This window comes from Gavia stellata, chromosome 4 (assembly GCF_030936135.1).
Source record: "Gavia stellata isolate bGavSte3 chromosome 4, bGavSte3.hap2, whole genome shotgun sequence".
Classification (NCBI taxonomy): Eukaryota; Metazoa; Chordata; class Aves; order Gaviiformes; family Gaviidae; genus Gavia; species Gavia stellata.
In genome coordinates, this window is record NC_082597.1 from 82,252,726 (window position 1) to 82,267,458 (window position 14,733).

The 14,733-nt window shown below is 41.0% G+C and overlaps 1 protein-coding gene across 1 annotated transcript in view; it reads left to right on the top strand.

The window, feature by feature from the left end:
- VWF (von Willebrand factor) overlaps positions 1-14,733 on the top strand; it is a 146,291-nt gene that overhangs the window by 45,045 nt on the left and 86,513 nt on the right. The window contains exons 16-19 of the mRNA XM_059816886.1: positions 1,044-1,284; positions 2,107-2,201; positions 3,505-3,665; positions 10,835-10,938. Of these exons, the coding sequence (XP_059672869.1) occupies positions 1,044-1,284; positions 2,107-2,201; positions 3,505-3,665; positions 10,835-10,938 (601 nt within the window). The remainder of the gene's footprint in view (positions 1-1,043; positions 1,285-2,106; positions 2,202-3,504; positions 3,666-10,834; positions 10,939-14,733) is intronic.

Below are 14,733 nucleotides of genomic sequence, written 5' to 3' on the forward strand. Positions count from 1 at the left end.
TGTCATTGCTACTACAGTTCCCAGGGGTGTGCGCTCACAGAGGAGATGGTAGGGATTATTGGATCATTCTGCAGGGATGAGAAGAGGAAGAGCTTTCTTTGTAACCCCTTGATCTTGGTTTTAGCATGGTACAAATGGACCAACTTTTATTTGCAGCTGCTTCCCTCACGCCACTGAACATCCTACCTCATCACCTTATGACTCTGGCCGTTTGCTTTGGAAGGTTGCTACGAACGACCGGGTTTTGTAAATCCTGGTTATCAGGAGGCCTGTTAAAAGCCCTTGATAATACTGACTTGTTTTCTTGTCTTCTGAAATGTCTTGTCATAGCTGCCACCTAGTGCCGATGCTGATGTGTGCCGAGGAGGCTGCCTCAAAATCAGCACTGTAGAACGAAGTGGTAGCTTTATAAACAAAGAAAGCAAAGTGGCTCCAAAGGCCATAATTAGGTCTCCATAAAAAGGAATTCATCACCGAAAGTCATTAGTACCCAAGGTTGGCTCCACGATCATTAAATGACTTCATTATTTGCACATGCTTCCACAGAAATCACTGAGAGCTTCTGGGACGTGAGGCTTTAAACTGTTGCAGCACCTGCTTATCAAGGCAGAAACCTACATTTCTATTTATTTTGACCAAATTGACCCTAACCGTGTTGCAAAGGAAAAGAAGTGTGAATGTGTACATGACGCTTGTAACGCTCCTAACTTGTAGATCCAAGTAATAACAGAGGTTGGACACGGCCTGTTTTTTTTGTTCTGGATGAAATTTTGTGGATGGATTTCCATTGCAGAGGTTGCAATCCAATCCTGACATTTATTGGGAACTGCAGGTAGTAAGGTTTTGCTTGTGTATATACAAGCAGTGCCCTAGGTTTCACTGGTGCTGCAGCGTTAAGAGACAGTGTAATACAGGCCCCCATCGATGAGTAAATCCAGTAAATCCATTTTAATTCCCAGATTCCCAGTCCTCTTTAGGCAGCTTTTCTTTTAGTTGGCTTTGGATCAAATGCCGGTCTCCCTGATGTGCACATCGTTCAACAGCAATGACCTGTCCTGAAGGCCAAGTGTACCGGCAGTGTGGGACGCCGTGCAACCAGACCTGCAGATCTCTGTCCTACCCGGATGAGGACTGTGGTGAACTCTGTGTGGAAGGATGCTACTGTCCCCCCGGGCACTATCTGGACGAGCGCGAGGAGTGCGTGCCGAAGTCCCACTGCTCTTGTTACTATGATGGTGAGATCTTCCAGCCAGAGGACATCTTTTCGGATCATTACACCATGTGGTAAGTGCTGTGTTCGTAACTCATCCCTACATGCTGTGACTCAGAAATTTTTGGATAGCCCGAGTGGTGAACTCGTTCCGTTCCTCAGTTCCTTTACCTCCACTGAAACTAGTTTAAAAGAGGGCAAGATTTTGCCTCCAACAAACCAAATGGTGAGTTTTGCTGTTGCACCTCTATCCATATAATTTCAAATGCCATCTTAGAGAAAAGGACCAAGCCCTGTTCCGTGAACAGTTCCTGCCAGTTTGAAATGGAGTTTAATTACTGACAACAGCTACTTCGAAGGCTTTTAAAATGTCACTTTAATGTAGTGCGTTACATTTCTTAAAAATTAAAACCTAATTACCTCTATCACAGACACAAATATTAAAAAACATTTCTAATTGTTGAGTAGCGGTACACTGAGAGGAGGAATGTAATTGCTGGGCGGCTCCTGGCAAGCCCAATTTTGGGAACAGTGTCTTCTCCTCTCCTCTGCCACGGAAGTTGTAAGTTGCAGGCACTAAGTGGTCCCTTACCTCTCTCCACAGCAGACCTGGCTATTATCTTGCCCAGCTTTATGCCTGTGCAGATGCATTGGATTCAGCGGGACGGGGCTAGCATGCAGCTGGTTTACCTTCCTGGTATATATCACTGCAACTGTCTTGAGGAAGTTTTACCTTTAAGGTTGATAAGCAGAGTGAATGGAGAGCAACAGATCAGCCCCAACAAGAGGTGTAATTTTGGTACTCACAAGTTCCCTGCGGGCCTGTCTGAAAACAACAGCGCGAGTGAAAGCTAAATGTCACTTTGTTAAATATAAGCTCTGTTTGTTTTTCTTAGCTATTGTGAAAATGGTTTCATGCACTGCAGTACAAACAGAGTTCCTGGTGCCTTCCTGCCAGATGTTTTCGCTGATGAGAGGCCATCTGCCAGAAGTTAGTATGCGTTAAAAAATTAATATTTTTTTCTTATTTTTTTTTCTTTTTCCCCTGTTCAGTCTCTTGGTAATCTAGAGTAGGGAAGAAGTAGCAGAGGTTGCAGTGGCTGGTGATGTTGTGAGTCTTTTTCTAACCTTTGTTTTGTTACAGGATAGAAACAAAATGTTTGCGTGGGAGGGTGCAGGGTTCATTGTGTCCCACCTCTCAAAATGATAGTTAGCCCCTGCAGTCTCGCTTCAGTTGAAGAGGTTAAAGGGTCCCTTGGCAGCGATCTGAGGCCCTCAGTTGCTGTTTGAGGATCGCACAACATCAGTAACTAGTCAGCTTTATACCTCCCGCTTCTGACTAGCAGGTTGCAAGCTCTCCTTTCTGGTGCAGACGAAGGTTTTTGTGGCTTGAAGTTTAGAGTGCTGCCAGGCACCGAGTGTGCCCTCCAGCCACCGGGCATCTTGCCATAAAACCCTCCTGGAGACTGACAACTGCCTTGCAGAGCTGGGCACTGCACTGGAGAACAGGACATTAGTGTTCTGGGATATTTTTGAGGTTCCCCGCTGATATATGGATGGAGCTTATGGGATTGTGATGGGAGAGGTGGTCTTGGTAGACCACCAGTAACAGTGTCACTGGTTGGCCCCCGCTGTCCTTCAGGTGAAGCCTTCTAGGTGTTTATCTCACCAAACTCTTGCTGTAATGTTATTAAGACATAATTTTCCTGTTATTAGTGTGTTAAAACTTAAAAAAACCTCAGGGAGGCATATTTCTAGCACTGCTTGAAATAACAACCTGGAGTTTCTTGGGAAATTCTGGTCTTCTTTCAGAACCTGAGTTCTCAAAGAGTTTGAAAAGTTTGTATTTAAGCTAAGGGCATTGTTATTAACAGTCACCCATGTAGTGATACTCTGTGTTGGAAGTGAGTCTAAATACAATCCTATATGGTGCTGTTGCTTCTCAGAACATGGATTTTGTGCTAACATTGGTAGTGTACACTGCCTACAGGTGGTAATATAGTTTACACTAAAGTGTGCTCGTAGCCCTAGTGCAATCTGGAATTGAACCCTTGTGCAGCTCCTTTTGCTTCTGTATTAGAATACTCACTTTTACAACAGCCTAACTGAGGTCGCTTCATTGGGAAGTGGGGACTGGTACCTTTACAATGTCATGCATAGTGGTGTAGTGGCGTTGCTCCCTTCTATATCCTAAATTAGTTTTCTAATAAAAATGTTGATCCAGCCTTTAGAAAATTACTGTGCTAACGATTCTTGAGTTCTAATTGCAATTTTTGTAAATTTGTTTTTTAAAGTAAAAAGGAGCTTGGCATGCAGATACCCCATGGAAAGATTTGTCTGTCCTGCAAACAACCCAAGAGCTGAGGGGTTGGAGTGTGCCAAGACTTGCCAGAATTATGACTTGGAGTGCATCAGCCATGGCTGTATATCTGGATGCCTTTGTCCAAGAGGGATGGTAAGCAGGCTCATCTTATTTTCTTGCTTTCACTTTTTCCTACCAGCAGTCTTCTTGCATCTTAGAAATACACAGTTGTGAAGTATTGACTCTGCCAAATTGTGGCTGGTTTTAAATATGTATATTAGTATATCTGCATAGAAGATGAAGTTTAGCTTGTAATAATAATTGATAATCGAAAAGCCAAACTCCACTTTTTTTAAGACCAGTTTATGTCTTCCTTCAACTCTCCTCCCAAACTCCTCCTCAGTCTTGCTGAACTTCCCGAGTCAGAGAGACAGAAGTACGCAGGCACCCATACCCCAAATACCCACCCCACATCCCGCCAAACCCTCCCGCTGATACTAGCTGACTCCTTGTCAAGTCTCCATCTCTGCTGCTGCCTTCCTCTGTGTTGTAGCAAACTGAGAGCTCCCCATGAGAAGGAACGTGGAACATGACACTTGCTAAGATGATGCCAGAGGGTGTCCTGGAGTTGCAGATGGTGTGCTGAGCGTGCTTTTTTCACTGGTAAAATGCTTTCTGGAGTCCAGGGCTATGTTCCCCTGCAACCCTCAAATTTAATCATTAGTTTAGTCATTTTTAAATAGAGTAAATAGAAAATAGTTATACGCTAAGCTAGTGACTGTGAACTCAATATCAGTTTATAGCCCTGATAAAAAGCAGATGGAGTAGAGTAGACAGCAGATTGCTGCTGCTGTTCTCTGAGCAAGTGAAAAAAAAGCATCGGTGTTCAGTGCTGTGGAACACTTGCTGGGCAGGTGAAGAGTTGTGCGCAGGATCTCGCTGGGGGCGTAGCCCCAGGCATCGCGTGAATAGGATGGAGGTGGAGCACATGGTACGCTCTGCACGAAGTTAAGTAAATAGCACTTTTGAGTTCTCTGTCCTGGAAAACTGCTGGGATTAAGAAGTTTAAGTTCAATGCATGAAATGCAGATGAAAATACCTGATAGATGCTGGAAAAAGAGAGTTGAGGCTGTGTCTTTGTTTTGTTTGAGGACTAAAATACTCCACAGTTGTGGTGAGACTTCATTTGATACCTGTGGTACTTAAGAGACATGCTGGTGCAGTTTTCCGACTCAGAGGGGCATATGGTAAAGCAAGATGTTTTTAAATGCTGCAACCCAGGAATTCTAGAGATGCAAAAGATAACTTTTATTTTTTTACTCTTTTATACCTACTCAAGGTTCAGGCTCAGATTAATATGCACTGGACATCGACTGTTAGCAAATGAAGGTGTGGGTTGTTACTTGTAGGGTTGAGATGCGTGTTCATGTTTAGGCTTCAGCTCTAATGAATTGACTTCATCCACTCGTTTAAATTCCACTTAAAAAAGCAATTGAATTTCCCTGGAAATGTGTATTTTTATAAGGATGTGTTGTTTTTTCTGCTTCTATATGAATACAGGTGTTTTCTCCCTCAAAATTCTTTCCATTATCTTACTAGAAACAAACAAAAAAAGAATTGTCATAACACAATAATTTCTGGCATTAATATTCATGTATTTTTTTTTAACTTTGCTACCATATTTTGCTGATGAACACACATTTATGTAAATAGATGATACTGCAGAATAAAATGCCAGCTGTAGACAAAATCTCAGACTTGTGAAGTATCTTCTAGGTCCAAAGTGAAAAACAGAGAACGTAATTTGGAGGCATTCATATCAACATTGAGCAAATTTTCATCACTATTTTAAAACAAGTGTTGCTTCTTTTCACATTTCAGTTTTTTAAATATCTTTCCTTTTAGAGAGGAATATTTCTAAACAGAGGTGTGATAAGTAAACTTAAAAAAGTTTGTGTAGTTGTAAAGTTCCAAGAGCTCACGTATGAATAGGTCTTTCTCTGTACTTAACAATCAGACCTCTTTGATTTGGTGAAGGGGCTTAAGATTGGTTTATATGGTTATAGTACACTTTAGAGATAATCATGGAAAACAAATTATGATAATTACTCAACAGGGGAAAAAAAAAAAGGGGGGGGGGAACCCCAACCCCCCCAATCAACTTAACCTTCACATTTAGTCTAGAATTTTATATTCCTTTTCAGCAGGTTGGAACTATCATTCAAACAACTGTTTCATAAAATCCTTGCCAGGGGAAACAGTCCTTGGCATTCTGGAATTGGAAACTCCAGTTGACTCTGCAGCTATGTGAAACGTGCCATTGAATTCAACAAGATGGTTTGTCAGGGTTTGGATAGAAGAATTGGGCCTGTTTTTTGGTGGTGTGTGGTTTTTTTTTTTTAAAAAAAACTAGTAAAATAAGCTCTTTGTCCACTAGATGACAGTATGGCTCAATTTTCCAGTAAACTCAGTCTATAATTGCTTGTTCTCTTGTTGGCTTCCCATCTGGCAGGGAATAAAAATGGCGAGATTCGCGTTTCTCAAGCCGGTATGGGAGAAACCAGTGTATAGATGATTTTGTTGTAACCATGGCCGTGCAAAGGCAGGATCAAGCTCGGTGCTTTCATTATGTGGCTGCCCTTGGCCATGCATTAGACTTCTGGTGTGTGGCTCGACATGACCTGCCAGCTTGTTGCCAAAGAGCAGTTTCCTCCTCGTCTCCAATAGGTACCTAACCAGGATGGTTTGGGGGAGGCTTTTTCCTTTATTTCTGGCTTTTTCCTTATTTCGGCGATGAGCCTTTGTGCTCCCGGTATTATTTGCAAAAGACGGAAGGATTTGGGGTGGTGACCAGGTTCTTCTTTCCATCCTGCCTCTCTCTACCTTAAAGGCTCTGGGCACGCTGAGGGAAAGCGCTGCAAAGTCACGAAGTCTGTGTTTTCCAGACTTGTACCACCAGAGCTGAGCAATAAAGGGACCGGAAGAAGGTATTACTATTTCTTTTACCGGTCTGTCTCCCTTGTTGGCGTTCTGTAATCCTGTTTAATTTAGAAGCACTCACGGAGGTAAGCTACTGTTTGTAGGAATGTCTGTGGGAAGTAACAGATCGCCGAGCATTTATGGGAAATAAATATTTGCATGTATCATCACTCTGGAAGAACTTGTGCCATTTTACTGATGATTTTTTTCTTTTGCAGTACAGTAGCATAGAAAAATTATGAACTGTCATGGATAACTTATTAGCAAAAAAAGAAATTAATCTTCCTGCTTCTCTAAAATGGTTCATGCCATCAGGAAAAACAGCCAAAGATCTGTGGTTTACATAAACAACTCTCCGGTACGATTTGCAAGTATATACACTTAATATGGAATTAAGTGCAATACTATCCCTATGTATATAAAGAGATGGTTACAGATCAGTTAGCTGAGTTACCAGTCTTAAACAGAGCAATGAATAGTCTGAAATCTGTATGCACAAATTGCCTGCCAATTTTGAATTACACATCTGAAAAATAATTTTTAAAAAAATCAAGGATTGTTCATGAACACGATGCTGCAGTTGGCTAGATTTGAATTGGAAAATTTGCTGGGGTGGGAAATTGCCAATCAATCAGTTGATTATTTCCCCAATCAGAAAATGCAGGTGAAAGCTAATTTATTTCAACTGAAAAATAAGTTTTCCGGTTCATCTCGACTTAATATTTTACATTGCTTTGATTTCTTGAAAATAAAAATGTTCAATATGTCATGAAAAGTAATTCTTTTTCTGTCTTTGATCATCTGGTGGGTGGGAAATTCTCCATACTTGTCACCTTTTTGCAGAGCAGAAAAGATAAATCATAACATATGTGCAGAAGTGTGGGGAAAAATATGCTTTCTCAGATTAGTTTACTGCACTCCAGGTTTTTCCCATTGGAAAATATTAATAAATATACAAATGTCGTGTTAACCACCTTTCTGGGGAAAAAGAGGAGCAGAACAATCGGAAAGCACAAAATCCAGACACTCCAAAACTAGAAAATTAATTTCTTTCAATTTCCAACAACTGAAGCAAAATTAAGGTTTAAAATCAAATGAAACATTTTACTGTATTCTGGCCGCTGAAATAAAACTATTTATAAAACTGTCATATGTTAATAGAAAAAGGAAAAAAAAAAAAACCCAAACCCTAAACATTTTAATCAGAAAAATTTGAACGGTTTTTTTCTTCCAAACTGTTTTCAACAGAAACTTGAGTGCTATTTTGTTTTTCCTGCTAGCTCTGTTGTACATTCTTCAGTGTAGGCTTATCCTCTATAACACCATGACAGAGTCTTCACGAGGAGGTGGGTACCAGCTTTTTGGTATGTGCATCTACCCAAGGATAATGCTTCACAAAACAAACATAAGAAGCATACAGCTAGCACAAGAAAGAAAAGTCAGGTGTAAAATCGCACATGTTGAGTGGTGTGTCCTAACATGTTTCTGACTTGTCTTTGCCCAGAAATGGTGACAGGCCGTTTTAGTTAAAACCTATCAGCTATTGGGTTCTAATCTGACCCACTTCCTTTACTTAATCCCCTTACTCCTTTTATACCTTTGGCTGACTTACTGCTGAAGCCCTCAGGTGTGTCAGGAGGAACAGAGTGAAAATCAGAGCTTCCCTTGACAGTGAGATACTCATCAAAACTGTGTTGACCAAAAGAGTAAAATTCAGCCTCGTCACGGCAGAGTTTAGGGAAGAAGGATCTTGAAGGTTCTGAAATCTGTAATATCATCCTTTCTTTTGCAAGGTTTGTCAAGGCTTAACAATTAATAAGAGAGCAAGGAAATGATGGACATTTTTTTCATATCCCCAAATAAGGGGGGACCATGAGCTAGTCAATCACTTACAATCTCATGGATGCGCTTGCAGGAGCATCATCATAAGGGTGCGAAATAGTGTGAAGAGCAGGTGTTCTCATTACAAACCTGTGTCTTTGCTTGTGGTTGCCTCCCCAACGCTCATGCCTGCCGTCACCTCAGGCGCTCAGGACTGTTAGATCTCCTGTATTAAATGTTATCTATTGATGGATTGAGAGACTTCTGCAGGAAATCCAGCTGTTAGTGAATAATGCCACTGGTCTGCTAGTACCTCATGGTACTGTGCTCAGCAGACTTGTAATGCAGCATGGCATCGGGCTGCTAGATATACCAGCTTTTGGGCGTGATGTCAACATGACCAGTAGATTGTGTGTTACTGTTAACAAAATCGTAATCTGTTGAGTTTTGCAGCAAAAATAATTAGTCTTCTGGTCAAAGTCCACTTTGAGTATTTATGTCCAGCTTGCTAAATCCCACCCATCCACTCTGCAGTGTTCAGACAAGGTAGTCTTCCCTCTTGATGGTTGGACTTGATGATCTTAAAGGTCTCTTCCAACCTTAATGATTCTGTGATTAACAGTTGCTGCACTGTAGCTTCACTGTGGCCGTATGTTTGTGATGGAAATACTAACACCAGTCTATTAAGTTTTTAGAGTTGGGGATAGGCTGTGACTAGCTTCACGTCAATGCATGAGGGGAGCAAGCAGAGGAGGTCCTAATCCTCCTTTTACAAACCACACACCTAATCCCAAGTAGCGTATCCAGAGGCTAGCCCTCAAGTCTGTTGTGACCCGTGTTGCTGAACACTGTGGAAAAATTCAGAGCCATGACAGTGAAGTCATATATTGCTTTTTTCCTGAATGCCACCAGGAAGGAAGGAAGGAATTAAACACCCTTGGAAACATATGGTCTTCTCTGGCCTGTTTTCTCCCTGTCCTTTGTGGAGATTAAGTCTGAGGCAGAGCCCCAGCTCTATCATCTAGAAAGGCATTTCTTTGTTTCCATCTTGCTTCTAGTGGTGTGAGTTTATTTGGCGTAATATAGCTCTCCGTAAGCCACAGAGCATGTGGAGCCGCATACGAATGAAGGGTCTCCAGGCTGTGAAATCCTTTTTATTAGTAGTTCCCTGTGGCAGTTCTAGGTCCCCACAGGAAAAGGCAGAGCTGTTCTACTTTATTAACCTGGCGTTCAGACTACATTGATCTCATTGGCCCATATTTAATGGTAAAAAAGAAGCTATTTTAATGATTTTACAGAAAGATTTTTAAAGTGGGAAGGTGATATTTTGTGACTTTTGAACGAGAGGGAGGGGAAGTGCTCTCCATTTCGGTATTCCATGAAGCAAGAGCCAAAGCTACCCCTGGCTTTGCAGAACCACGTCCAACTGAAAAGCAGCATAGCTAGCCTTGGTTTTGTTTGATTCCCTAAACCTGACTGTCTTGAAAATGGAAAGGGAGTAATCACAGACAAAAAAAAAAAGAGAAAAGGAAGGAAAAACCTGAATATTTCATCTAAAGGCATTACTTGGTTTTGTTTGTTGTTTTTTGTTTCGCTTTTTTTTAAGCGGGACAAATGGTTTGTTGTTATACAAAGAGAAACTAAGATCGGTGGGGATCTGAAAAAGAAAAAAAAATAGGGAACCGAAAAAGAAAAAATTGTAGACAGAACATAATGCCCTGTTCCCTAGCAACAGAGCCTGTGAGAGTGGAAAAAATCACAGAATCACTAAGGTTGGAAAAGACCTGTAAGATCATCAAGTCCAACCATCAACCCAACCCCACCATGCCCACTAAACCATGTCCCACAGTGCCACATCCACATGTTCCTTGAACACCTAATGTCTCAAGTGGACTGATATTTATCCTGCCTTATAGGGAATAAGTAGGCAATTGAAAGAAAATGAGTGACTACTGCAATTTTCAGAGGCGACCTGACAGGGGAGTGGGATTTTTTTGCGGGGTGTTGTCTGTGACAACTGAATCTTTCATTTGTACTTGAGTTCTTCTGGTATTGTGGCTCCTCGTCTCCTCCCAGTGGTCGTCTTTCAGTTTTCAGCCCAGCTGAGCCCTGCATCGGGCTGCTTTGCTGGCAGGCCATCCTTCGGTTTGTTGTGTGTGAGAAGCGTGTGCTATTCACCTGCTCTCCATATTCAGGTTAGCTTGTTTTATCTTCACGGCACCCTGGTTTTGGTCAAATTGGACTTTCTCATCATAACATTCTTCTATAATCTAATTTATTCTCCCAGCAGTTTAAGATGCTGTTCAGCCCTGAAAGAAGGCTGTGATTTATGTACCCATAGTTCTGTTTAAGTTAGTGGGAAAAAATATTAGCAATGCTGTACCTTTCTTACTTTAGATAGCCTTAAACCATTTTCTCTATCCTTTCCTTTATTCTTTATCTACATGTCCTTGTGCTTACTCCTATGTGTACTGGCACATACCAGCAGGCCCACACGCTGACAAACTCTGTGTTTTGCTTAGGTGCGGCATGAAAACAAGTGTGTTGCTCCTGAGAGATGCCCGTGTTTTCACAACGGAAGAGAATATGCCAAGGGAGAGACTGTGATTAACGACTGCAACACCTGGTGAGCCACTGAAATGCATTTTTATGTTTTTCTCTAGGGCACCTAACATGTTTCTAATAAAATTGAATATTGTTTGCTTAACAGATCGACTTTATATAATAAAGTCAGGTTTTGCAGTGTAGTAGTGCACATATTGCACAGACCAGCATTTTCCCTTCATATGTTGCATAAAGACCAGCGCAATATCTAGCAAACTGCACCTGGTACCTTACAAATAGGTGGTCTATTTGTCTGTGCAGGTCTTCTGTAGCCCCTAACTAGTGGATTTGCTCCTTGATCTTGCAACACAAGATAACAATATAAGAGATCCTCTGGGGTGGGAGGAATGGAGCTTGCACTATTTCGCTAAGCTCTGCTGTCATGCTTCCCTTTTTTTGCCGTCTGGGGTCCTTCAATTCAGTCCTTTTCAGCCAGAAGCATGCATCAGCAGAAGGGGTGTGATATGCCAGCTATAATATGACAGGAGCTCTTCAGGAAAACGTTAAAGAATCAGGCAGAAACAGAGTTGACCTCTTATATCTCTAATGAGTGCTCAGTCCATTGATAGCTTTTAACGAAAAAAAAAAAGAGAAAAAAAGGGAGTTGGTGATATCTTCTTAAAAGAAAAGAGTAAGTGCTCCATGTCTTTCACCCACATCCCTATTTACCCTGTTTGGTTCTTGAAAAAGAATTTGTAGGTTCAAAAGGAAGTGCTGAGCTGTGAGATTTGCATAGAGGGAAGCCTTCGGCACAACCTTGGGTAAGGTATAAGGGTATTTGCCTGCTGGACAATTTTTGGCTTCTGCCTGCACAGCACGCTTTGGAGAGATGCTTTGCTCTCCATGCGTGCTTGTGGAGCGGGTGGTGGCCCGTTCCTGCAGAGCTCCAAGAGTCCAAGGTGTAGGACATCCAGCCACCAGCAGCATGGAAACTGTTCTCTTTGAACTTAGACTTCAAGATCTCTCGTACGTTTGACCCAAAATGTCCTTGCCTGGCTCTGTGGCACGCCCAGGAGCAGTGTTTCTGTTGTTCTCTGTATGACCGGGTGGAGTTGGATCGGAGAATCAGCATCATATGGTTTGATTTTTGTTTTGTGCATTGATCTTTGAGCAACAGTAATTTCAAGTGTTGTAATTTTAAACTAGTGGGACTGCTCCTAACTAGCGTAAGTTAGACTTGGATGTAATGTTTTATGGTTTTATATGGAAATACTGACCTTCCAGTGTTTTGTTTCATTTTTTCCCTTTGCGGCTACATATTACATTGTGAATCACGTACTATAATTAGACCTGGGGAAAACGAGGTTTGAAGGGAGGAAGATGGAGGAGAAGCTGATATTTCTATATAGATACATCTACTATAACCTGCTTACATTGCATCTAGATAAAAGTGACTCAGCTGAAAAACAGACACAATGAAAATTTTATTTAAACAAGAATAGTAAGGTGTAAAACTCCTAGGCATTGTGAAATTTGCAAGATTCTTCACAATAACTGTGCACAGTCTTTTTATTTTCAGTCATTCTTATAATCTTCAATCTTAAAATAGTCATAACCATGTTGCTTCATTCTTGTAACTGCCCTTTTGTTTCTGGCAATGCCATTGTAAGTGGCATTTCCTCTAATACATAGAATTTTCTTCAATATCAGGGTGAAGAAAGTGTTAGAAATCATGCTTTTTCTCATTGATAAAAAGTTCTTCCTCTCATTTTAGGTCTTCTTCTTGAATGTGGAAGTAAAATTGGAAATAAGGTTCATTCAAATATGTCACTAGAGCTTTTTTGAACTATGTGACTTTGAAAAGCTTCATGATAGTTCTCAGGAAATACCAAGTCGAATGTCATTTAGAAAGTGATATAGGAAATTACTATTGCTTTGAGAATTAATAAGAATTGAGAGTCTGCATTTTGGAGGTCAGATCTTCCTTTTCTTTTGTTTTTGCTTTTTGTACTGCTGTTGCAGGAGTTCTCATTCTCACTTGTTCTTAGCCAGATGTGAACACCTGCAAACGCAATATATGAGCCAGAGGTGTCAGATTTGGCGTTTACGTTCAACTTGACATATGGGAGACCCTAATTCATGAACAACGGAATGTCTTCAAGCCTAAGCCAGTGGCAAAACTTTTGTTATGCTATGTATTGGGAATTCATTGTAGAGCTCAGTGAAAATTTTGGAATAGCATTTATGAAGCAGTACACAGCAGAAATTCGCTAATCTGAATTTTGCTACACCACATGCTTTATAATCTGTCTGTGCACAAATACACAAAATCGTGGTCTTGCTCTACCTATTAGCAGAGATTTAATAGCACAGGGTGCGATAGGTTTCATGTTGCAGAAATGTAATACTTTGAAGCAAATGTATTGCACAATATTTATGCTGTGAAGTGTTATCAAGATTAAACAATGCTTACGCTAGGGTTAAGGCATTACTAGAGATCTCAGTTCACTACCCGATTTTTCTTTGGTTAGCAATTTGATCTTGGGAAATACTTCAGGTTTTTTATCCCTGAGTTTTTACATCTGTAAAGCAGGGATAGAATTCCCCTTTCCCTGCCCTTATAGATCTTGATTAGAAAATCCCTGGGGCAGTGATGGTGTCCATCTGCGTTCATATAGCATTTAGTAGATGAATGTTTCTTCAAGCTCAAGGAAGCTATTGCTTATTAGCTTATTAAATTATTATTATTATTAGATTAGGTGTCAGATGCTATTGTAACTCCCCAAAATTAATAACAAACAACAGAGTGAGCAGATCTTATGCTTCATTGACCTTGGTTTTTTGTTTGGTTTGCTCAGTCTCTTGCTAGTTAGCAAATCAATTTATTTCGCTGATCAAAAGCCTGTGGATGCCAAGGGAAAGATCCCCTTTCATACCTGCAGCTTCTGTAGCAAGGCTTGTGGTTCTCCAGGATACCTCTGGAAAAGGGCAAGAGGACTGGGTGGATGCTCCGAAGTCTCTTCTTATTTTTATTTCTCTGTTTTCCTCTTTCCCTCATTTTAACACGAGGGTAATGGTATTTACCTGTATGAGCCTTATTTATCAGGGTACCATGTAAGATTTAGACTATTATATATCACAGCAATGAAAGCATACAAATGTTCTTGGAAACTCTCATAAATTTAATAATGATTGGTGTTGAATATGGCTAGTTTGGTGTCATCATGAAGACTAGAAGCCCTACTATTTTTTTCTTCTGTCTGTCACACTGGTATAATTACACGGAAACCAGTTGAGTTACACCAAGATAAGAGAATTGGCTTTCTTTGCATTTTGAATATCCACTCACAAGATGGGCACCACGTGTTTTTTTTTTTTTGTTTAAGTTCTGTTTTGTTTTTTAAAACAAACCAAAACCCAAAACAACAAAAAAATCAAAGGGCAAAAAGAGTGCAAAAGGAGGAGTGAAACAAAAAAACCACTGTCCCTTTTGTCAGGGCATCGCTGGTTTTGTATGATAATGACAGTGCAGTACAGGGACTGCAGCAACGTGGGTATAATGATATCAAGATCTTAACCCTGTGTCTGATTGCTCTTCAGAATTCCTCTCCGCCTGAAAAAACGAGGCAACATCTTGCTTTGCTCTGCATGTCAGGATGTCCACTTCTTTTTCTTGTGTATTCTGTGCTTGTGGGGAAGTCTAGGAGGTGTCCTCAACAACATCGCTTGCAAGCTATACAGGCAGGGAACCACTGGTGTATCTCCTTTCACGATCAGGAGTCCTGTCACATCTCCTGTCGCAGAAGCTGAGATTTAGCTTGGAGTCCTATCTGTATGTCGCCAAACCTGAATTCTCCCGTAGGGTAGACGTTCTGGT